The following is a 25,768-nucleotide window of genomic DNA, read 5'->3' as shown; positions in this document are numbered from 1 at the left end:
CCATGAATGTTATTATTTAAGTGAATAAGAGCAAACCCAAAGCCATTATCAGGTGGTTGAGCCTACAATGTCACTAGGCTCAGGAAATAATTGCCTTGTTTCATTAATGTATATTTTTTCACAGTAAGGCTAATATCTTACAACCTTTATAAAAAGTGGAGTACTCAAGACAGAAGGAATTGAGGGACATCTACAAAAGGATGTATTTTTACAAGTTCAAACAGATGCTTAATTCTGTTCCCTGTTTATCCATTGTCTCATTATGTGAACAAACCATCATCTCACCCAATGTGAGCCCAGCTGAGATGCAAACTCTCTAGTTTGAGCAACAGAAAAGATTAACTATGTATGCATAAAGAATGCCTTCAATCCAAAGAAGCAAATATGTTAAAATTAAAATCAATGTTTTGGCAGTCATCTGGAAATGTTAATAATTTCAGAACATCACTCAGTGTTTCATGACCACACACCACATTACCTGTAGTCATTTTCGAACAGGTCATGTATTTCTGAAGTGCTATCAGTCAAAACTCAACCAATAATCTTCTCTTTTACAACATTCCCTTCCCTTGGTAGCCGACTATTTACCACCATGTCGAGAGGTGCATTGGCCAGGAGCTGGGCACATAGATGTGAAACTTGATTTCCACAGTGCCTAAAGCTGGCTGAAATTTATTTATCTCACCTGCCTGGCACCTTCTCAGCCAGTGGCTCCAGGAAAACTGGTTCCCAAAGTTAGGGCATGGTGTTAGGAAAATGAGAAGCTGTGCTACTAGTGGGACCACTGAGGAAGGACTATCTTTTCATTGGTCTTATGCATGTCCAGGCTAAAAAACTTCTTAAATGTGCACCAAGACCTCATGAAGTGTCAGTCTTGCAGCTGCAAGTTGATGCCAAGTGAGGCAAGACTGTGAGAGAAGAGCAGCACATATAAAACCAGCTTGTATTATCTGCTTCCCTTACTTCCCCTGCTTTATTTGGAAGCTAGGATGTTTCACCTGGTGTTTTAGTCTAGCTGAGACTGCACATCTCTCTCTGTCTCCATATGTGGCTAATCATCCCATGGAGTTCAGAGAAAGAAAATTACCTGTTTGGAAAGTAACTAACAGCAATAACAGAAATTACTTCAGGCTTTGTGGAGAATGATTTCTGCCACCCACGTTAGGCCAGTCAGTGTGAATTTGTGTTATATTTACTGCTTGCATTCCAGCATCCTCCAGGCTGATGATGAAATGGTGCAAAGCACAGCAGAAGCACTATATTTGCATCAGGTACTACCAAAACCGATAGTTCCTTCCACTAGCAGTGCTGGTTATATTTTCTTGTTTGTGAGACATATAAAGAGTAAATGTTTGTTAAAACCTCAGCCTGGTTTTGCAGTACCAGTCTTCTTTCATTTCACAAGTTAATCTGGCTTTTTAAATCAAGGAGATTCTGAGGGTCTGGGGAGTGGAACCACGATGTGAGTGCTGTGGTCTTTGCACCAGACATGAGGACAAAGTTAACAGATGCCCTTCTAGTTCATAGCTGAGACTAAACTGATGTCACCTTTTTTTTTGTTTTGTTTTGCAGTACACAGCATCCCATTTAATTTAATCCACTTTATTTTCTCACCATAAAAACTTGCACATCATATAACTAGTGCGAAAGCTATGCAAGAGTAGAGTTAAAATTAACCCTCATTTAACAATCTACCAATTTGCTAGTCCTCACAATTTTATCCTGAGTGTCTAAGTAACCAGAATTCCTTAAAGCAAGACTCTTAAATATTTTTTTGTTATTTAAAGGGGGCCAAATCTGAATCATATCTTAACTTTTACAGGACAAATTTTCTGTTCCCCTGTCACAAAGGAAAGTGCTGAAGTATGACAACATTATATTTAAGGGGTTTCAAACACAAAGCAAAGGAGAAAATGCCAGTTTAACTATTTATTTGATGTCATATATTAAGACTCAATTTAGGTGGGGAAAGAGATATGGCAGGTGGTTTTAAATGTGTGATGGTGACAGTAAAACTAATCGTTGCATCTTATGAATATTAATAGCAATTAAGAGACTCTTTTTCAGTCCCCTGTTTCAAATTTTAAGGCAGGCAATTCACTGAGCACTGTATGTAAATAGAAAGATAAGAAGGTAGTACTTAGGTTGCTAGAAATTTTTCATTCTTTTGGTACTTTCTTCTAAGATTAATTTTCCATTACATTTTTTATGTTTCTATGGCTTTCAGATAACTTGAGACAGTAGTCACATTAATATCTGTAAATTTTTCCTTATGTTGACCAAAGGACAAGGAAAGATATCTACTTTTGTCTCAAAGTTACTGAATTGTAATCGCCATGAGATTCTTATTTTAGTGTTTTCTTCATATTTTTCTTCTTTTGATATTCACTATATTATGAGGTACTCACTGAATGATAACCAGGACAGAGACAAGCCTAGACTAAAAAAAGTATCCACATTTTGTATACCACACACTAGTGCTGTCTACGTCTGAGGTCTTTGTGTGCACCTTGTCAGATTTTTCGGTTGGTTGATGTGATATTCAATATCCTTGTGCTCTCTCTGAGTTGCAAAAAATCCGTGTGCCACTATCTGTTCTGCCTGATAGGGATTTAGAGCTTGAGTCTGTGCTGCCCCTCTGAGCTACTGAGTATTTGTTAAGTAGTGCCTACAAACAGACATTCCTTGAGCTATGAAGAGAGCTTTTGATGCTTTTTAGCCCTGTCATTTTTCTATTCCCTTGAAGTCTTCAATTAAAATTACTGATGCAAGCTGAAAGAGTAATTGTAGCAGAGCACCTAAGCTGAATTTCAAAATGCTTCTGAAAATGGACAGTGTGTTGTTTAAATCACAGGAACAATTAAAAAAAATTCTTAAGAACTCCTTGTCTTCACATCACATGCTGTCTTACTTGATGGGATGACTCTGGGCTCCCATTATTAGTACAAATGGAGCTAAGTGGTCTCTGACGCTGTCTTGGGGTTTATCCCTAAAGTCTGTCATAACAGAGACATTTTGGGAATCTTCTATCTCATATTTTATGCTTAGTACCTGAACTCAAGGTGGTTCAATACAGGACACTATGGAAGATAGATTCCCTAGAAGGGTGGCAGTAGGGAGGAGAAGGGACTGACTCTACCAATATCTAGGTGCAATTCAGTTGACAGACATAGGTGTCCAGTGCCATTAAAAGTTCCAGGGATCCCACCTAGCCTCCTCCTGCCTTCCCAGGCAGCCCTCTCTTGTAAGTCCTGTGTGGTACCTGCAAGTCACATACTAAAATCTCAATTGGCAAAGGCTGTCACAAATGACATTAGACACTTGCTTAAACAACCTCATTTCTCCTTCAGCAAGGAGTCTGTTTACAGACTCCTTTGGTTTTCCTTATCATCTATTAGAGTAAGCAGTGATTGATTGCTTAATTACTGTAATAATACTCCTTTTCTGACAATTTAAACAATGTTTGTTTTCCCTAGCCTAATTCAAAAACTCACATTTGTGGTTTGATGAGTACTTTAAAAAAGAAACAAAAACCCTTTTTAAATTAATAGACTTAATTCTCTCTAATTTAACTGTTCAAACCACAACATTATAAGAAGTTTGATGATTGAGTTCAACCATATACTGGGGATTATAAATTCATTTTGCTCTCCAGCACTTACAATATTTTACTGCATGTATTATTGGTACCCATAAAGAATATGCCAATATCAGGACTGAATATTGTATATGTAGCTTGTTTCCTTTTCTATGGTGACTTTTCTTCAAAATTCTTTTTGAAGTGAGTCACTTATTTTTTCAAGTCCACATATTACACAGAAATTAAGGAGGAATCTGAAAACAACACCAATTTTTCATTTGCTTTGGTAAAATCCATATTTATAAACAGGAAACAGCTCATAATACTCATGGTTTGTGGCACTTCATTTTGAAAGAAATTCACAGTTGTTGACACTATATTTTGATCAATGATTATCAGTCCCAGGACTGACAATGTGTGCTTGTTACTTGAAACAGCAAAATACTGGGCATGTAAATAGGTGAAATTCTGGGTTCCATAAATGATATTCTGCAGGAGAGAATATATGTACAGGTCTGTTTATATGTGGTGTTTTCTAATATTTAAGCCATTAGAGCAACTCTTCCAGGACCTGCTATAGATAGAGAAACCAATGATGAAGTAATTTGATGGGAAGATATAATGGAAATATGATTGATGATAATATAAAAATCCACTCTCTTGTGACAAATGCAACACAAACCATAAACACAAGGCATACACACCCTGTCTAACCTAAGACACTGGCCTCAGTCTCTTCTAGAAAGAGTAAATGGAGACATTCTGGAGCTCAAAGGTGCTATATCTTTAGCAGAAAATGAGATCATACAGAAATCAAGAAATATGGTAAAGTAAAATGTGAAAGAGTAAAGGTGAAGAAGCAAAGAGACTGTTTGGACACAAATTATTCAAGCATGTGCAGTCTCATATTCCTACTAATTCAAGGTCTGACTCCATGGAAAAATGGCCACAAAGGCGAAAAGCATAGACAAGAATACTAAAACTATTTCATACTTATTTCAGTATGCAAAATACAAAGGCAGAAAAAAATGTTAAATTATTTATTCTCTGCACTATCATATCCCAAAACACCTCTATCCAATTTGACTGTTTATATTGAAATAAACACTTGTTTTGTGCATGAAAGTTCTAGGAAGCCCATAAATTCATTCTTCAGTCTGAACTTCATCACGCAAAATCTGCAGATTCTGCTACTAGGATATTTAACGTAGACCAGGAAATGATAAATATATTGTCATAATCCTCACATTTATTAGGACAGTTTTTGTAAGTTGTGCAAGTTGCCCCTTGAGTAAGCAGCATGTACTGAACTCAGTAGCTGCCAAAAATGCTGCAGTTGCAGAAATTACTTTTCTTCTATCAAATGTAATTAACAGCTATCTCACATGATTTGGCTATTTGTATGAACAGACAAAAATATACATTGAATATAATAGTCATCATCTTCTCATGTAATATTTCATTCAATAAATAATGATGTTTTGTTTTTTTAGAAGAGTGATCTATGAGGTCAGAAAGAGATCTCACTAAGGTAACAGGAAAAGTGAGAATTTCATATTGCATGATGAAAATAATCTAGAATTGTACTTTTCTGTATTGTCAGCCATGCCACGTTTGATTTTCTTTTGTTTTGGCATATAGGGCTTTATTTTACCATTCAATTTTCAAAACAAAAGTAAGCATTTAGCTGAGTTTCAGATTTTTATTTTAATTTTTAATTTAAAAACTAGCAGACTGATGTGTATTCACCTCTGCCTTCCCATTTGTGCAACCAAATACAATCTATACCTATTTTAAAATCTGAGAGTTCAAAAATTCATCTCATTTTTTTGCCTTTAACTACTTTTGAGAACAAATTTTAAATTCTTGGAGAATTTAAGAATAAATTAGCTAATTAATTTTAAGATACAGTTTCTGCTGTACATTTAGAATGGCAAATATCTGTCTTGACAGTTAGCAAATATTTTGCTTGAGCATATTAGTTTACACCGGTGTACCTGAATTTCCCCATCCAAAAGGAGAAATAGCCATTGTAGAACTTAGTAAAGTCCAATAATTGTTGAAGTTAACAACTCCCATCATAACTGCTAAAAACATAAGTGAAGAGAAGCTTAAGATATTAAGGCCAAATATTGTCAAAGTCCAATTGTGCAACATATATTAAAAGATAAATCTGTGTTCAATCGCACATGGATGAATATTTTTGTCAGTGCTCTGACTTGTATCATTTGATGCATGGCATGAAGTAAAACTATCCAGAGTTGCATCAGAGATGACAAAACATTTCCAGGCATTTAAATAATATTTGAGAACCCTTACAAACCTTTAAGTAATGGGGAGTTACAGAGACGTTTGAGGCCATTTTATTAGAAGTTCACTTCTAAAAGCATCTTTCACTGTCTGTTGCCAGAATCAGGATATTAGCACAGATGCACCTCTCATCTGACCCTGTTTAGCTGCACACATGGCCTTTATAAGAAGAGCAAGGTTTGTTCCAGCACTTATGTGACTGCCTCTTTGTAATTGATGGTTCTGACATTTAAAAAACGGCTTGTTTGTTTAAAGACCTGTAATGAAAATTTCTCAATGACATAAGGAGCGCTTTTCCAACCAGGAGGTTGGCAGGAAGTGAATCCTGATGGAAAGTGAGAAATTCCTGGAAAAATTCTTCCAGCCTTTTCTCTCTCTGTCTTCTCCCCTCCAGCAATCACATAAGTGTGGTGCTGTCCCTGAGTCCTTGGATGGAGGTGGAGCTCGAGGTGCTCTGCAGCCCCCAAAATCTCTGTGTGTGCAGCAGTGGGAGCTGCCTGGGCCCCGCTGGCTCCTCCTCAGCTCCTCCTTCAGCAGGTACCAGAAGGAAGCAGAGCCACGGTGGCAGAGCCAGGGTGCCCTAAACACTGCTGTGCTGCCATGCCCAGATAAGTGAAGGCTGTGTGCAGGAGCTCAGACAAATTCTTGATGTCTGGGTCTTGGCTGTCAGCCTCAGGGGGTGACTGGCTGGTGGAGAGGGGAGAAGAGGGTCCAATCTCCAGACACTGGTGCAGAACAGGGAGAAAACTGACTGCAATAGGATATGCTGGAGATGAGGATGACATAATTTGTTTTTGTTCTGCAGGGAGGCAGGGAGAAAAGGCAGTAATTTCATGCTAGAAATGGCTGGAGAGTGGGTGTTTCTATGCATGTGTGAGTGTGTAGGAGGCAGGAGGGGGAGGGCAAGGTTCTAAGGAAAAGAAGACAGGAGTTCTGCAAGAAAGGTCTGAGAGCACTGATGTGAGTACAGATCTTTTAAACACTGGCAGTTTCACTCCTTTTGATGTATTGCTTTCTTCTTTAGCTGCAAATGGAAGTAAATTAAAATTCTTTGTATTAAACTAATCTCTTTTACATTAAAATCAGCATCATTGTATGCAGTATTTACTGAGGCTTTCTCTGCCATACTGAGCATCACCTGTAGAACTGCTGGGGAAAAGTCAGATAATATTGGACATTCTGTCTTGATAGGTGTTCCTTGAGAATTTATTCATAGGCTAAAACTCATGAAGCATGTTGAACTGTGCTGCTGCTCTGTTGTGTTCTCCTCTATTCCACCTTAACATAAGCAAAATAGCAAGTCTCAATAGGCAAAGGCTATCAGCAGTTCATGATAATTGGCCTGAAATCTGCCTTTGAACCAACAGTTCTGAAGAAACTGTCAGCCTTAAGCCTGTAACACAGTGAAAGGCTGAAAGAGCACTGAAAAAAAAATTGGATTTTTTGCACTGGGATGGTTGAAAAAAAGCATCAGAAAGAGGTGGGAAACTGGAAAATGTGGAAATTGAGGTAATGATGAGAGCTTGACAGTGTAAGGGGAAGGTGGAGAAGCATCATTGTGTGGGACTGAAAGACACACAGTAGATGTGTGGGGCAGCATTAGTTATACTCCCCTCACTAGCAGGTTACCAGGATTATTCTCCTGATGTTGAGCAGAGCCCCAGCCAATGCTCTTGGTACTTGTTTGCTGGAGTCTGGTTGACTTTCTTGCACTGAAGCTTCCACAGTTTATTTATTTATTTATTTATTTATTTATTTATTTATTTCTTATTCCACAGAAGTTTATGTGCCACACAGCAGCCTGGTGTGCTCAGGCAGGCTTTCCTCAGGCAGCTTAAGGGGAACACATCCATCCAGAGCAGACACTGCCTCCTGTCAGACCTTGGCACTGGCACTGGGAACCACACGTGTATCCAACTTTGTTTATCTGACAAGTGGGATTGAGGGTGGATTCCTCTGTCAAATTCCACAGGAAAGTCATGCAACATGGCAGTGCTACACGTGGTGTGAAAACATTGATCACATTTATGTCTTTGTACTTTTAGTATCACTTTAGAAGGTTGTTTTATTTTAATGGGAGGGAGTTGTTCTAACATAGATGGGAGAAGTTGGAAACACTCATATAATGTCTGGTCATTTTCTAGACAGGTTACAATGGCAGCATCCTTCCTCAGAGTTCAAAAAAACTTCATTTTTTTGGCAGATTTTTTTTTTAATCTCTTAGTTTATCTTGTTCCAATTATTTTCTGCATATCAGACAAGAGTATTTTTCTTAGGCCAAACTTGATTGCATCAAAAGAAAATGCCATTGACTATTATGTAAGAGATTCAACTGTTTCTAGCACAGTTGAAAAAGTAGCTCTGAATTGTTTGGGAAATAGGGATAATAAGAAGAATTGTACTTGAGCAATTGTTTATGCCAAAAATTCCACTCCAGCCAAGATGCTGAGTGGATGGATTTTTATTTTAAACTGTGCAGTGTTGTAAATACTATCTTTCAATAGTCCATTCAGTTCTGAAAGCAGGATTGTGATACTTTAATCTTTTTTTTTTTCCTACAAGAGTAATGAATTCATCTTTGCTAGGACATAATACTTGTAATCTCAAGTCAACTGGAAGTAATATTTTTCAAAAAATGTTGGGGGGATAGTAAAAAAAATTCAAATTGAAAATATTATGAGCTTAAGAACATTCAGTGAAAAAAACAAAATCACAATATTTCTAAATTTTAGAGGGCTTTTTAATTTACCTATTCCAGAAAAATTGCCACAGACTGGAAAAATCTTCTACCTAACCCAAAGCTAGGTTTGATCACCCTAGTCCCAGGCATATTGGATTTCATCTTTTCCACATAGAAATATAACCACACTTAGATGTTAGTCTCATTTTGCCTGTGTGTGTCAGAATCAGTTGCTAATTTTTTCTCCAGTATGAATTCTGTGTTAAACATGCTTTACCACGGGCTGGCAGAAAAAGCCAGGCTTTCCCTGATTTGGGTCTCCAGTTAAGTTGAGCAGTACTGGCAGTGGCCATAGCAAGCTACATCAGGCTGGCTGTCTCTCCCTCTCTCTCACATAACTGGAAAACAGCTCTGGGAAACAGCCAGGCCAAGTATGGGGAAAAGCAGGGGCTAAAACAAAGACCCTATAGCAAAGAATAAAATACAGAGTGGGATCTCAGTAAAGATTGTATTGAAATCTGTTTGCACAATGCAAACACAATCAAGACAATGTAGAGAACCTTTATTATATCATTTTCCAAAAGATCACCCCAAATTTGGAGTATGTAATAGAAATCATAAAAGACACTTGAAACAACCTCTCTCAGAGTCAAGACTGGAGGGAGAAAGTCAGTGTGGTTAATCAGTTTCTGACAGCAGTCCCATGGCAATGCAAGCAGCCTTGTCCATTTGACAAGCAGAGTGATGCATGATACCTGTACAGTATAATTGCATCCACTTCAACAGACTGCAGCAAGATTTTTACTCTTCCTTGCAGTGACAGCAAGTTCTTCTCCCAAATACTAGAAATTATATGAGATACAACTTTTTTGTGACCTTGGTTTGCATCCTGCAATAGCAGGGTGTAAGGTTTTCTGTGTTGCTGTTCTGGTGGCCTGGAAAGGCCCTCTGCACCTCCATCCTGAAGTGCTGAAATCTCACAGCAGGGTTTAGGGACAGGCTAAATATCAAACCTACTCCTTCAGAGTAATTTCAATTTCTCATGCACCGTGGCCTTACTATTTTATTGTTATTAGTGATGAAGTTAGATATACTCTTATGTCCCATTTTATGTATAAAAGAGAAAAATCACATTAAGCTCATATAATTTTCATTCCTTTTTCTTTCATATCTTTGCATTTCAGTCAATTTAGTGAACCAGTGTTAACCTTCCATTAGATAAAGGCACACCTCATATTTTTGTGTCTGATTTAGGCAGTGCATCTGTCTTTTAATTTGGGAGAGTGAGAGGTTTGAGGAAATTGCAGAATGCTCGTGTAACTAGTTTCTCTTTTAATGGAAAAAGTTTTTAATCTCTTTCACTGGTTGTGTTGGTATCTAAGCACATCTGGGTCTTACTTAGGTATTCAAAGTCCTTGTTATGCCTCAAGAGCATCCTTCCCAAAAGGATTCTATTTGTGCAAGTGAAAAAGAGGAATATATTATCATTCATCTTAAACAGTCTTGCTTTTGCAGGTTCCCTTTATCTACCCAAAAATAACTATACATATAAGTACTCATTCTACTTCTCATGGCTGGGGAGAGGGCAAGCAAGAATCCTTCAACAGAAGATATGTGGAGTGAATGAAGAAGAGTGTGCAAGAGAGAGCTGAGAAAATATTTAGCTCTGATCCAAAGTAGAACCTGCATAGACTCCAGTGGAAGGGAAGCACATCTGTTATGTGCAAACATTTCTTCTCTGTGCATGCAGAAGGCTTGCCAGTGGACCTGAACCTCATGTGTGCTATTACTCATTTTAATGATGATATTTTTTTGAATGACAGGACAAAGCCAATAATGGGTTTGGGGAGAGTGCTCTTTGTAAGATTATCTATGGACTGGCAAGGACTGTGCAAATACAGAAATGCCTTCCAGCTGCCTTGGCCTGCACAGGGGACAGCAGGCAGTGTCAGAGGGATTTGTCTCACAACTTCTTCACATCATTATATTCCTCCTTCCACTGCTGCTAGTATTTTTCTCTATTTCCATCCCTTAATTGACACTATCAGTTCCACTACTCCTTTGTGCTGGGCTGGCTTGGAGGGGTCTCTGGTGCTATGGGGCTCTTTCTGATAGCAGCAGCCTGAAGCTGGACATGTGGGCAGGTGCTCTCTGATCTCTCAGGGTGAAGGTTGTCCTGTGCCTTCAAGTGAACACAGCTGGAGGAAAATGTGCCACCCATGCTTATCAGAAGCTCTGCACCAGACAAACAGCTATGTTTGCTGTTCTATAAATTCCAGATTGCCTCAGAATCCAGAACATGCTCTCCAGTTTTTAGAGTAGATGGACCACTTACTTTCTTTCTAAATCAGTACTATTTTTGAAGCTAGCTGAAGATATATGAATTAGTGTGAAAATACACGTACTTCTGTTTTCAAAAAGTACCTTTTAGATGAGTTTTGCTAGGTGGAACTGTGGCATTTAGCATTTAGTTTGCAGCTCATTGCAATAAATCTGGGAGGACAGTGAAGTCAGAGAACGAAAATTTGGTCACTGCTAATATCAGAGTTACTGTCCTCTCTTTTTATCCTGTCTGTCACGTAACACATAAGCACACACTGAGAAGAATTCACACTAGCTATCCCAAGCATATTGAATAATTCATAGAAGTAGTGCTAGGAATTGTGCTATAGGGACATTTCCAACATGGTATCAATTTATATTTTTTTTTCATAAACCTCTTCCACAGTCCAAGTTATCAGATTACTCCTTGCCATGGGAGTGCTGTTACATTACAATAGTTTTGCCATAACAGATACAAATATATGGGCTTTTGGAGGGATAGTCAAAAGACTGGATAGTTTCAATCTCAATAAAAATAAAATTATGGAGCTCTTCAGAATTTGTTTCTTCACAGTGTTTAATTGTAATTTCTCTTACTATTTAATGCTGAAAGCATTAAAAATGTTTCAAAAGCAGTTTACAGTATTACAGGCTCACTAGACATTTAATAGATTGATTGATTGGTTCATCTTTATGTATGTAAAATTTCTCAAGGCTAAACAATTTGAGACTTCCTTGCTGAGAACAGCTAAAGGACTGTCAGTTTCAAAATTATGCAAAAAACCATAATGTATCAACTATTTATGGAATAAAATTAGGGACAAATTTTATTTTGTAATTGCAACAGTACATTTTTATCAATTATTGTAAAAGCTTGCAAAATTGCAAAATACAAAAGTATTTGGTGAAATTATTTATTTTTCTTTATTTTTTATTGTATTGAACTGGTATAAAGTCTCTTTGGTATTTCATCATAAAATCCATGAAATCAAAATGCACTAGGTCAAACAAACACTGAATTCATTCACCCAGCAATGCTTAATTTTGCTGTTAGGACAGTATTATTTATGGTGATGTCTCTCTTGTTAGTGTCAGCAGCCCCATCTTTACTTGGAGTGATTCACAAAGACAATCTTGAGGTTTTTTCTGAGCTCATAGTTTGTAGTAAAAAGCAGAGAGAGCTAAAATAGACAAAAAGGCATACTTTCATTTTTATACCCAAGGTTGTTTGCATTTTTTTTAGTTTGATCTTAGGTACCTGAGTTTCTCTGATTAAAATCCCCATTGGAAATAATGACTGTGTAATTTCACTGTATTTCTAAGAATTGTAGTTGACATATAAGCAGTTGACACCTGACTGGTTTTTGTCTGGGAACCATTTTCTGGTTGTGCGCATATGTGAGCATTGCTTGCATACAAGTCTGAAAAATTAATAATTTCATACTTAAAATGACATAAGAAGCAGAAAGAACTAAAGGAGTTTTAATGTAAAATGCCCTCCATTTAAAAACACCAACTTTTGGAGCAGGATCCACTGGTACAACTTCAGTCTGTTTGTGCCTTCCTGAAGCAGCACAGGGCTCGTAGACAGGCAGGAGTTAGGGTTTTTTAAAGACAGGGAAGAACAAAGCACTCAATGCACAGCAATTTCTGCTTCCTCTCTCACTCTGCTGCTGGAATTCATGTCCCACATTCCTCCTGCTCCTTCCATTCCTGAACCCACATCACACACACTCATGCATTGCTCACCCTTAGTCATCCCCTGACTCCTGTGTGCTGCATCCATTAACACACGGCACTTGTGCCCTTCTTTGTGCACTAACATTTCTTAGAAGGAAGTTTATGGGGTGGCTCTCCCACTTCACACCATTTTTAGAGGCTTTCCAAAGAGGAGGATTTTGTGCATATAACATGCTTGAGAGTACTTTTCCAAGATCACCTTCAAAGACTATGGCTCCCATCTCCAATGGGATGGGAGACTGCAACTGGATCTCAGTTTCTGATGGACACAGAAGAAATACACTCTCAGGACTGGTGGTGCCACCTACTTTGTCAGGAGCAGGATAGAAATACTATGTGGAAGCAAATGACATGAAGTGGTAGCCTTCTGAGGAAAAATCAGATACAGTGATAATTTTGGGAAAGGCTTTTTAATTTCCATGGGATGATTCACAGGAACATTGGGAGATGGCAGACATAGTGTGAGACTGCTTTTTCATGGTCTGAACAAATAGTCTGGTGTGGCATCACAGTTATTCATAATAACACATTTTAATGTACTTTTATTCATTAGCTAATTAAAAAATTAATAAAGATAGACATCCAGAAAATTAAGTCTTTGCTAAAGGGAAAGCTATGGTTGTTCTCATACACAACAGAGTTAACGCCCCTTTATGTATAAAATCTCAGATTTGACTACTGAACAGCAATTGATGTGTCCATATTGCAGCAGTCTGTGGCAAGTTCTGGAGTCCAAACATTCAACTAAACCATTGCAATGGAAAATGATGGAGTATTTACCCTGCAATGGTGTTGTAATTGGTTAAATATTTACTACAGTGGAAATTAATTTTCAACAATATTGAGACGTTTCAGTGCTATAAATCATATTAGAACACCAAAAATTCTCTTCTCTCTCAGAAAGCAAAACACAAAATAGAGAAGGTGGATGAGACAAAAAAGGAGGAAGAGCAGGTAGTGGGAGATAGGATAATCCTCATAAAAGGAGAATGTGATTCTTAGCCATAAAGCTGTAAGGCTAGAGAGTGACCTTTTCCTAACTATTATAAGGCTGGAGTTTTCTGTCTGTTATAAAGCAGTTTTAAAAAAAGAGCTTGGTGGGACTTGTGTTAATGATTTTGCCTCCTTACAAAAAAGAATATTACGCAAGTTGAATTTTGTAGTTTATACTCAGTGTAGTATTCAGAAATGAGCTGAAAGTATAATTACTTAGTGGTGAAGGTGTTAAATTGTTTTGCAAAGAGTAAAAATATATTGTCCTTGAAAATGAGTACTTGGTAGTGCAAGAGGCTCTAGAGATATTAAGGCAACCAACATTTGCTTGGAAGGAAGGTCAGTTTGATAATACATTACCCTCTATTAACCTGGAAAAATACTGTAAAACCTTAGAGAACCTAAAGGAGCTCCACTATTTTTCTTTACCATGCAATTTTAAAGCGAGTAATATATTCATACATGCCTGAAAAACTATTGAGTAGATCTTTTGTTATAGAAATTATGTGAGAAGCTCTCTGAAGTTAAGGTAATTATTTTTGTAGATAATTTTAATACAAAAAAAAAAGAAAATATAGAGGTAATACATAAGATTAGCCCATATAAACTAAAATTTGAATGACCTTTATAAAACTTATGAGTATAAAATTAGTTACGTTTTAGCTGTACATTTGTGTAAGCATATGTTAATGAATCAGTAATCAAATATAACTCCATTTCAAATGCACTGAGGTATTTATATGTAGTAGAATATCAGTGAAATTCCCTTTATTTAGCTGGAAATTTTTTCACTGTGTTGATAGAATGCTTCCTGTCTTTAATTTTGATTAAAAGCATTAATCTGTAGTAATCCAGACCTCTTTTGAAATATCTGCCTCTGAAAGGTGCTGACCTTGTAAACCCGGTTGACTGAAAAGATAGAGCAAGATTTGAGGATTTATATATATCTACATCAAGGAGTGCATATATATATATTCAGAATTTCTGGTTTGGCATGACAGGAGAAGCTCCAATAATGAGGGTGAAGCAGTGAATGAGCACACATTTCATTACAACTAATGGCATGATTAACATGTTAATCAGTCAGATTCTTCAGCATAAAGTTTGGTAGTGAATTTTTAGCATAAAAAGTAGCATCAGGGATAGCAGCAAGTATTTCTTTTGGGAAGAATGTGGATGCATGTTATTATTATTGTAGATTAATGTCTCTAATCAATACATCGGAGCAGCACCTTCAGATTTGGTGCCTGGTGTTTGGCTCCACATCCACGGTTTGGATCTGAAATAAGCACACTGACTGCTGGCAGCTCATGTTGATCTCAGTCAGCAGAATGTGGACTTGAGCAATGAACACACAAAACATCCACAAATCAAGGCTGTAATTCCTAGCCTTAGATTAAATTAATAACCTGACTGATAGTTAAATCAGATTTGTACTGGTCTCAGAGAGTCAGCTGGGGAATTGGGCACCTGGGCACTGTGTGAGTGTTGCAGGAAAAACAAAGTATTGATCAAAAAATGATGAAAATCATAGTTTTACCAAATAGATAACAGTTATAAAACTGACCCACTTCTGGCAGTAATGCCCACTGCAGTAACAAGGAATCTCCTTGGAAACCATATAATCTCTAAAATAGAAATGAATTTTCAAGTTGTACCTCTATAGATTTTAAATAGAGATGAATCCTACTCATCTATCTTTGCACATATTTTTTAAGTGTCCAAAAAAGTGCTGTTGCTTTCACAAATTACTAATTTAGTATGTGGCTAGTTATTCTTGTCCTCATGGTGCTAGCATTACTCAAAGAAATAAAATAGCTCTATTAACCATTTCAGTTCACATGACTGCCTATTACTAAAAATTCCCAGTAACATTTATATTTATATTTCAACATATGAAGGCATTTGTCACTGTGCTGCAGCATCTTTATAAATTCTCCATCTAATTCCTCACCTCATCCATCTCCCTTTTTCCTTCCTTGCAGTTTATGTCAGGAATCAGCAGTGGCAATGGTGTGCAGTTGACAATGCTGCTGAAGATGTCTTCCACCAGGGACAGGTGGCACATGGCCAGGATTCCCAGTGGGGCACAGGGGCAGCTTGGTATTTACATCATGCTTTTCCATGCCCTTCTGCCTTTAGGCTGCTGGGAGGCTGGCTGGGCTACTTTTCTCCTCCTGGGAGCCATTACCTAGATAAATGTGATGCGCTGCCTGCAGAAATAAAATGTGCGTACAAAAGCAAATGTGTTGTAAATTTTGACCTCCTTTTACTAAAGAAAAAAAAGGGTTTCATTTCTTCCTGAGCCTCTGCACACAGTGACACCTTCCAAAGTGATCCCAAATAGCTATGCAAACGTGGCATACATTTTTTATCTCGCTCTTCAGATCCACTGACGCTCTGTCACGCAGTTCATTCACACCAGGCTTTTCAGGATGCACAAGCAGTTCCTGCAAGCAAAGCATAGACAGAACAAGCTTACATAATTTGTAAATAAGAGGCTACTTTGAAAATTGGACCTTTTTCTCTTCATGTGGTCTTGCCTCCAATATACTTACCATCTCTTAAGTAAATACTTTTTCTGTAAAGCAGCAGCTTTAACATCCGTGCTATGCTTTCAGATGCTTGAAGAAGTGAAAACTGTTTCTAGGAAGAAAATTTGCCTACTCTTTACTGCTTTATGACCAGCATTCATTTAAGTATGCTTTTGCTATTGCATTACTTACATTTTTTAGTCTACAATGTTTCATGTTTACTAGATCAGCAAATAATTAAGGTCTTTAGAGTTTTCTGGAATGTATTTTATTTCTCTCCCAAATAAATGCCTCTATTTAAATAGCTTTTACCACTATATGCAAAACACAAATAAAATGGAAACAGTTTTTTCTACTAATCCACATCTGCCTGAGTGTAATTACATGATACATGCTGGTTAAGCACAAAAATTTTGAATAGACAGCTTTTTAATTAGGCATATGCATTGGGTCACAGTAGAATTAAAATGGGTTCTAAAAAAAACTAATTGTATAAAAATGGCACCTGCTTACTCAACAGATCTGAATCTTGGGTAAAGTTGCAGACAAGTGTCTGTCTCACATATTTGTATTGGCCCCTGAACCAAAGTTCAGAGCCACTGCTCAGTCCTTCATGACAGGAATGATGAAGTCCAGTGATGGGAACAGATTTTAGCCCAAGTTATCACCCCTACAATGCTGTTTGTACAAATACTACAAGCAGGTGATTTATATCTGTTGTTCAGGTTTCAGAAAGAGGAAAATCTAAGCCTATTTTATGCTAGTTTGACTGTCTGAATGCCTAGGAATACATGTTGGCTTGACTTTTTGTCCAATTTAAAGAACTAATAAATTATAATAATCATCATTAATGATTTATTAAATAAATAATACTTTTTATTATTATCATATATTATTATCATTTTCCCCCCGAACCTCAGTTTCCAAAGTTCAGTGAGTGAAAGAAGGAGCTGTGGAGAGTGGTTACCTGTCAAACACAAGTAAAACTTTCTGTTTGTGATGAAGCCTGGGAAATGGGTCTTCCATGTCAGTATGAGCACTGATATTTTAATGGACTATTTAGTGTTCTCACATACCAGCAAGTGGTCCTGAAACTATTTCTGAATGCAGAGGCAGCTGCCCATTATGTCTCCCAGCAGCTCTTTTCATTTCACTGTGGCTGCTGCAGTACTGTCTATCAGAGAAAGTTGTTATAAAGCTGATAATAACGTGGTCAGTTTTAAATTTAGTTCTTTTCATCAGCAGCTGTAGTTATTGAGTTATTGAATGCATGTACTTCTCCCCAGGTTGCCTTTTTGATATGTTTTAGCAGTTAATCTAATGTTCCTCTTTAGAAGAACTAAGTATTTTCTTGGCAGGTGCTTTAAGTATTTCAGTACTAATACATAATAGTCATCTTACACTGCAATCTCCTTTAAGAAGTTGTTGTAATTCCAAAATTTTTATTTAAAGGGTAATTTTATACCAAGTATTAACAAAATTAGGGCATTTTTATTTTTCTTTTTTTTTTTTTTAATTTTAAGACTAATCAGGCTACCATGAACTACAGGACCCTAGGCTTTTATCTTTTGCCCATAAAAGTCAGGCAATCAGATCTTAGCAGCTAGAGCTAAATAGGTTTTACAGGGTTCTGTGGTGAGTCAGAGTACAAGAAATCAGAGAATTTCTGTTTATGCAGAACTTTCTGGAATCTTTTGCAGCCAAAAAAAGCCACTTCTAGCCATTTGTAATGGAAATTATTTATTCACACACTGGATTAACATCTATGGCAAGTGGAGAGAAGTTGAGTCTCAAAGTTTCAGAATGCAGTTTGTCTGTTACTGTCACACACTAGTTCTCTGTACTGCTGCTTGTGTGTGTGTGTGAATGTGAAAATGGCTCATTTCTTACAAATCTTTGCTTCTTTCATGACCATCAATCACATGCTGTTGTTATTAAAATTATCCACACGTTTCATATTTTGATACTGGAAACGTGCTCTGAATTCATGATTAACAGGCTCCAGTGCCAGCAATCTTGCAGCACTCTGCAGAAAGAGAAGACAAGGTCACTGCTGAGAAGTGACAGAAATATCTGGTAATGACAGTAGAGAGTGTGGGTGGGCAGGTGAAGGGAAAGCTTCAGCGATGAAGTAATCATGTATTGCCAGCTCTGAAACTGATGCAAAGTATGCATATGCAGCATTTAGATTATATGGGTGAGAAATGCAAGTGGGAATAAGTAATGCTGGAGAAGCTAGCAGAGTTTATGTGGGCTATAGATGCAGCAAAAAAAATTATGCTGCCCAAGTCCTGCAGAGCTGGTGTGTCCTGTGCTGACTTGCCAAACCATGAGCTGGTTTTAGCACCGTTGCTATTGGCTTGTGCTGGCTGCAGGGCTGTCTCCACCCCAAATCACAGCATTCTGTCATATTTTAAGCACATAAACCTAGCACTAAGAGCATGATCAAAAACCTGTCAGAAAGAATGGAGACATTTCTACTAAATTTCAGTTGAAGACCTGATCTGCACTTTTTTCTCTGTATTCATACTTCACAATTTAGTGAATTCTAATTAATAATGAGAATGACAGTCTAGTAGGCAATTAAATTCACTGAAGTACAGCCAGAAACCTAAGTGTAAAAGAAACATAACTAGAAGAAGTAGGCAAAATATTTGTATACAAATAGTCGGAACATAGGTAAGAAAATGGACAAACTTTACCTACAAGATGTTTACACAGAGAACCTAGGGGTAACAAAAACCTATCAGAAACAATAACTGGAGCCAACTGAATAGGTTCTTCAGAAAGGAGGTAAATAGAGCTGGTAGCATTGCCTGAAAATACAAGATAATTTGTGATGAAACAAGTTATATCAATAAAACAAATGTTGTTTGGATCAAGCACTTCAAGCATGAAAAAGGTTGGGGGTTTTTCAGAATTAAAGCTTGTGGAAAATCCCCAGGGTGTCAGATTTAATTCTGAAACATTATTGTAGAGACAAATGTAAAACAGAATCTGTCATTAAAAGATGTTGAAGCTCAGAAATTTCTTCACCAGTTACTAATCCAACTAAAGATAATGACAGTACAGATCTGGTTTTTGCTTTGAAATACATAAGTAACAAAATGGAACCTCTAATCAAGCATTCAGGCACTGAGTCAATTAACATTACATGACAATAAGTAATGATCAGCAGACTTTAATAAGCAAAACCAGCTAGTTAAATATATTAAATATTATGGGAGTTCATGGTTTTTTCTGTGAAGAAGTGTAACTGTGTTGTATCTGACAACAGAGGACTAGGTTCAGACATCCAGGAAGTCCCCTCCAGACCCATTTTCCTAATTTTTTCAGTTAAATGCAAGAGCCTTAAGTAAATCTGAGGTAACTTTAGGACAGTTTGACAAATTTGCTTGCTGTCAGTATTCTTTAAGATTCTTCAACTCAGTGCTGAATTTAGACATTGAAGATTCTGTTTTTGTGGCAGTATAGATTTTTGAGAGGTAGGCCACGGTATCTGTTGTCTGCTGGGTGTCTGTCAAACCTGCCAGTTCATCTAGAGATTCTGATTCAGATGCCTTCCCCACAGATCAGATCAGCCCTTCTGGGCTCCCTCATCCCTGAGCAGTCCCAAGTCAGATGAGGTTGGGGTGGCATGAGTACAGTTTGTACAGGCTAGTGGGGAAGATGAAATTGGAGAGCACCTGACAGAGAGGATGTTCACCCTGGAGAAGAGAAGGCTCAGAAGGATTTTATCAATTTGTCACATAAATACCTGTACAAAGAAGCTGGAGCCAAGTTCTTTCCAGTGGCAAGAAAAGAGGCAATGGGCAAACATTCAAACACAGAAGATTCCCTTTGAACATCAGAAAACGTTTTCCTGCTGGGAGGATGATTGAGCACTGACACAGGTTGCCCAGAGAAGATGTGAAGTCTACCCCCTTGGAGGCTTTCAAAAGCCACCTGGACATGATCCTGGGCAGCTGGTTCTAAGGGATTGTGATTGAGCAGGGTTTGGACACTGACCTCTAGAGATCCTGCCTAGCTCAATCAGCAAACTGTAAGCAAGCTCCAGTTATTTTAGCAAATTTAATTCTAAAAGTCAGGCAAAGTTGATGCTTAATATAAATGTTCTGCATAACTTCAGAGATACCCACTCACTGTGAAACTGTGATTTCTGGAGGCAGACTATGGCTTGCTCAGAAAATCAGACAGGAGATATAAAGTGGATCACTATTATGCTTGTCCATATGCACCCATTATTATTAGAAGCAGCAGAAGAGAACAGGCAGAAAAGATGCTACAGGAACCTTTAAGGGAGGTTTCCTAAAGCAGACAGGTTTTGAACTATGCATTAGCATGGCACTGGCTCTGTAATGCTCTTATCTCTCTCTTCCTACCCAATGCTTAGTACTTCTCTCTGTGTCAGCAATGAGGAACTCTCAGCCTGGAAAAATTAGTTAGGTTTGGAGAAAGTACAGCTGAGAGATTAATTTGAAGGGTTTCTGAAATTAACCCCTTTTTTACTCCTTCCTGTCTCCTGATCTGAAACTGTTTCTCCCCACTGCAGCCCCACTGTAGCTCCTTTCTTGGAGCTGAATTTAGTAACCCATGCCCTTGTGTTTATCACACTGTCCATTCTCCATGTGACAATACAGCAGGTGGGTCCCAAGCAGTCCCACTGTGACTGAGTTAGAGCTTCAGGATTTCCCCAGCCATGCTATCCGTGTCATACCTCAGAAACAACAAAGAGCTTTAAAGGTGTTGATTCCAGAAATGCTGAAGGATTTTCTGCTGGCCTGTGAGGGATAATGGAAGGTTGTTATTTGAAGAAGTTCTTACCCAAGATCTTCTAGTACTCAGTTTTGCCTGTTTAGTGACTGGGGAAGGGGATACTTGGCGAGTATGTTTCCTGACTGCACTCCTTTTGCAAAAGCTAATTTCTTTTCACTACAGCTCTATATAATGTCCACTAGTTCATGTAATTTTCTGATATATTGAAACCATATTGATTTAAGTTTTATATCATAGCTAATCCTGTCCAAATACTTAAAGTGAGGGGCTGAAAACAGGCAATGATTTACTCGCCCAACACAAAAATTGCATTTTTCATTTTGCACTCTGCTAATGTATTGTAAGAGAGGATGAACAAACAGATTGGTCTCCTCCCACCACATAGCTGCATTGCCAGCACTCAGGGAAATAAAGACTGCATGGATTAAAAAGTCTCAAGGTTACTATTAAAGCATAGTTACTGAAACAGCAGCATGCACTGAAGAGCTCTCAGCTCAACAGAATCAGTCCTGAGCAATGTCAGCCTCACTGCTAACGTGGGAGCCAGGCATGAGAATGCAGGTAAGATCTTTCTATTGCAGGGCATGAGCAAATCATATGAATTGCAGCCATTGCCACAGTAATTTGTACGGTGCATATTTTCTTTTAAATTCTGACTTCTGAAAACGGCTTTATTTTCAGCTGCTTGAGACAAAAGCATTAGAGTTTTTTCAGCACTGCCTATGAAGTGACATTACTGTTTGTGCTTGTTTTGGAATCTATTTATGGTGCACATTTAAGAAAGCATTTGCAGCTCCTAAGGTTTATGTGTGTAATGCTCACAATCATTTAAACAAACTTCCTTAGCATTTTTTCCCTAGGCAGCCTCTGAAGAAATCTTCCTCTGAATCACAGTTTGTGCAGATGCAATTAATTACTGTCAGGCTGTTACACAGACTGATCATGTGGGAATTGACCATTTCATTTTCACATAGAAACAGCCTTTGCCTTTTGCTCTCACTTAGATACAACCCTTGCATTGGCATCTTGATGATGCTCGTATCCTCTGTTTGCTGGATTAGATATTTTGATTGAAGTACTTGAAAGACATAATTACATAAATATACTTGAAGCAATTCCACCCAAACCACCTCATTCTCCCTAAGTCATTCTCATTTTATTTCAGAGTTTTCAAATACCTTTAAAAGGCTTTCTGTTGTGATGTGTAAATTTTTGAATTGTGTACCTTGTAGACATCTCATAGTATCCTGGTGATTAATAATAGGATAATAAGACATTCTTCACTAAGAAAAATACCTTAACTTCTAGAGTTCTCTAATGAAATATCCTTTTCTTTTCCTATGAAGATGTAAACTTTTTTATGAAAGTGAAAACTGAATGTGGGTCATCAAACTATTCTGAATATTTTTTGCACTGATAACTCATTTTTATTTTAATATGTGCCTTAACAGTATGTTAAAAAATTATTTATGGCTATAAATATATAGATCTATTCTAACACCAAGAAGAATCTTGAACTTATTTCTGAGCATTTCAGTAACAGTAGATGGTTGGTGCATGGGCAATATGGGGACCCATAAATAGCCTGTTGACTTAAAGAATTCTGCTTCCATATGCTCAGACTGGTAGGTCTGCTATACATGAGACAAGATTTGAAAGTAAAGGTCATATCTTTAGCTGCTTAGGTGAAAATATTAAACTGATTTTCATATATTTGCCTAGATTTTTCTAATGTTAAGCTATTGAACCCACCAAAAAATTTTGTTGTGTCATTGTCCTTGAACCTTTTGGCTACAACAAAATGCCGTGAAACATCTCTATGTTATGTAAGATAGATAGTTCATGCCTAGAATAGGAAAAGACAGTAGCAGTTCTGAATGGCTGATGGCAAGTAATCACATTTAACAGAAAAGTGTCAATATCATGATCAGTGCAAAAACTGTTTCCTTATGCACATGCATACACAGTCTTGAATTGCTATTCATTGATTCTGAAGTCCAGGAATACTTACTTTTTTTTTTTTCTTTTATTCTTCACCAAGCATTGATATTTCTTGACAACACAGTTTTCAAATAATCATTCATTTTACCTTATTTAAAAAGTAATCTATACAGACTGCACTGAAATAAGTTGGAAAAATAGGGAGGAAATGTCAGGAAAAAGTGAATGTCTGGATCCATCTAAATTTTCCATCTGTGAGCTTACAGAGAAAATAACTGGTATTGTCATTGCGTCTTTGTATTACATTTACTGCCAGACAAAATTTACTTTTTTGTCTCTCCTATATGAGTCAGTATGTTGGTTGAATTTATCATATTTTTTTTTTAGTAGGCTTCTATCTCATTTTTAAAAAAATGCACTGCATATACAGCAATTGAAGTTGTCTCATGTTGTCGCTGTTTGTTCTTCTCGTTCTAGGTGATGTGATTGTCTATATTAATGAAGTTTGTGTCCTTGGACATACTCACGCAGATGTAGTCAAACTCTTCCAGTCTGTTCCTATTGGTCAGAGTGTCAACTTGGTGCTATGTCGTGGATACCCTTTGCCCTTTGATCCTGAAGATCCTGCCAACAGCATGGTGCCACCCCTTGCAGTAATGGAGAGGCCTCCGGTAGTGGTAAATGGAAGACATAACTATGAAACTTATTTGGAATACATTTCTAGGACTTCTCAGTCTGTTCCAGACGTAACAGATCGACCACCACACTCCTTGCACTCCATTCCAGCAGATAGTCAGCTTGATAGCACATTCCCACCACCTGCCCATGATGATAATGTATCAATGGCTTCTTCTGGGGCCACCCAAGCTGAACTCATGACCTTAACCATTGTGAAAGGGGCCCAGGGCTTTGGCTTCACTATAGCAGACAGTCCTACAGGACAGAGGGTGAAGCAAATTCTAGACATTCAGGGATGTCCTGGTTTGTGTGAAGGTGACCTCATTGTTGAGATCAACCAGCAGAATGTACAGAACCTGAGCCATGCAGAAGTAGTGGATATACTTAAAGAATGTCCTGTTGGAAGTGAAACTTCTTTGATTATCCATAGAGGAGGTAAGTTTGGAAAGTCTGTACAATTACAAAAATGTGTGTAAAAGGTTCTAAACCATAAAGACATACATATACTCACTACATCCTTGTTTGCTAGATTGGAAATTAATTTCCATGTTGTGGGAAGTAACACCATTGGTTTTGGAAAAGTGTGTCTGTAATTAAGTATCCTAGGCAAAATCTTACAGTTTGTTGTACATTCCTTTATGTGTTTTGAGTGTCAATGGTCCCATCTCTGTATAAGGGTAAAGCTAGGCCAGTTCCAGACCTTTCACCCCATAATAGTTTGTGTGGTGTCTGCAGCAAACTCACGTAGTCCCAAAGCAGTGCTGCAAGCTTTAGATATAGTTGTATGTATTGATTCATTAATGTAGATCAAACTCAGAGCAATTTATTTGCCCTTTACAAGGTTACTGGTTTTACTAAGCCACTTTGCCTCCATTCATTGTAAAAATTTTGTACAACAGTTGTTGGGGTTATTTTCTTTCCTGGTAACAGAGATCCATGGTATCTATTTCTCTGATTTAAAAAAAGTAGCTTTTAGCAACTTGTTTTTTCTCACCAGCCTGACACAGTAAGTTTGAATGTTCACCATTGGAAGGGGAGAGTGAAGACATCCAAAGAAGCAATAAGAACAGAAAAAGAGTTAAAAACTTGACAGAGATTTCATAGCTTTTATTATTTTAGCCAAACAAAATTTCTTTGGTGGTTTGAGGTGAGCATCCATCCTAACTTATTATTACCTGAAGTAAATAATGATTGAATTTTTTAAATTAAAAATCTTTTTTTTCTCTAAAGGCATTCATATGTCACTTAATGTACATTAATCTGTGCTTCAAAAGAAAAAGAGAAGGATCCTATGCTCAAAGATGCAAAAATACTAACTACTTTTCTTCTGAAGAATAGAAATTGGGAAGTGAAGCTTTAGTGTTTGCATATGCCAAATGTTTATCATTACAATACCTAAAAATCCTTAGAATAAGAATATAGTAACATTATATCAAACTGCAGAAGTAACAAACATAAGGTGATTATAGGAGATCTATAGCCACATAGTCAATAATGGCACATAGACAATAAAGTATTTTTCAGGTATATATACATATATAAAAGAATGATTTACAAGAGACAGAATGTGATATTTCCTTGGAATGAAACCAAATTAGGATGATAATTAAATTAGACTCACTGTAGTATATGGACTTGAAGAAAGTTAATTGTTGTATTCATTGGTATTAAATCTTGTCCTTAATGGCCATTAAGAATCTTGAACAATAGAGTAAGCAATAATTTTTTATTAAGTTGATAAATTAGGGAGCATTTCATAGCCAAAAAAGAGCATCAGGATGATTAGGAGTGTTAGTGTAAACCCTAAAAGGTGGAATTTTATTTTGAAAAAGGCAGGATAATCACCCTCTAGAGGAAAACAATTTAGAACACCAGTCTTCAGAGAGAAGTGGAGTGTGAAATCCAGCATGCTGAACAAGCCTGAGTAATAACAAACAACAAAATAGGTATTTCAGCAATCAGTGTAGGACAGTAGCAAAAAAAACCTGAATCAGCCACATACTCAAGCCCTAGAGGATAATTGCTCTCTCTGAGGAGAATTTTCTTCGTAGATCATTGATTCACGATCAAAACATGATAGTTGAACATTGATCAACATGATAGTTTAACAAGTTCTGGTACATTAACTGAGCTGTGGTTATTTCCTGCACGTGGCTTTGGCAGGTGGGAGATGCTGCACTGAGCTCAACGCTCGACAAAGGCACTGAGAGTTTG

General features: G+C 37.4%; 1 protein-coding gene across 2 annotated transcripts in view; it reads left to right on the top strand.

Moving 5' to 3' along the window:
- Positions 1 to 25,768, top strand: part of MAGI2 (membrane associated guanylate kinase, WW and PDZ domain containing 2) — a 704,016-nt gene that overhangs the window by 559,104 nt on the left and 119,144 nt on the right. For both annotated transcript variants that reach the window (XM_058806060.1, XM_058806061.1), the window contains one exon: positions 23,354 to 23,989. In XM_058806060.1, coding sequence (XP_058662043.1) covers positions 23,354 to 23,989 — 636 coding nt within the window. The remainder of the gene's footprint in view (positions 1 to 23,353; positions 23,990 to 25,768) is intronic.

This window comes from Ammospiza caudacuta, chromosome 5 (genome assembly GCF_027887145.1).
Source record: "Ammospiza caudacuta isolate bAmmCau1 chromosome 5, bAmmCau1.pri, whole genome shotgun sequence".
NCBI classification, from domain to species: Eukaryota; Metazoa; Chordata; class Aves; order Passeriformes; family Passerellidae; genus Ammospiza; species Ammospiza caudacuta.
Note: the sequence above shows the minus strand (reverse complement) of the source record. Positions and strands in the feature narration are given on the sequence as shown.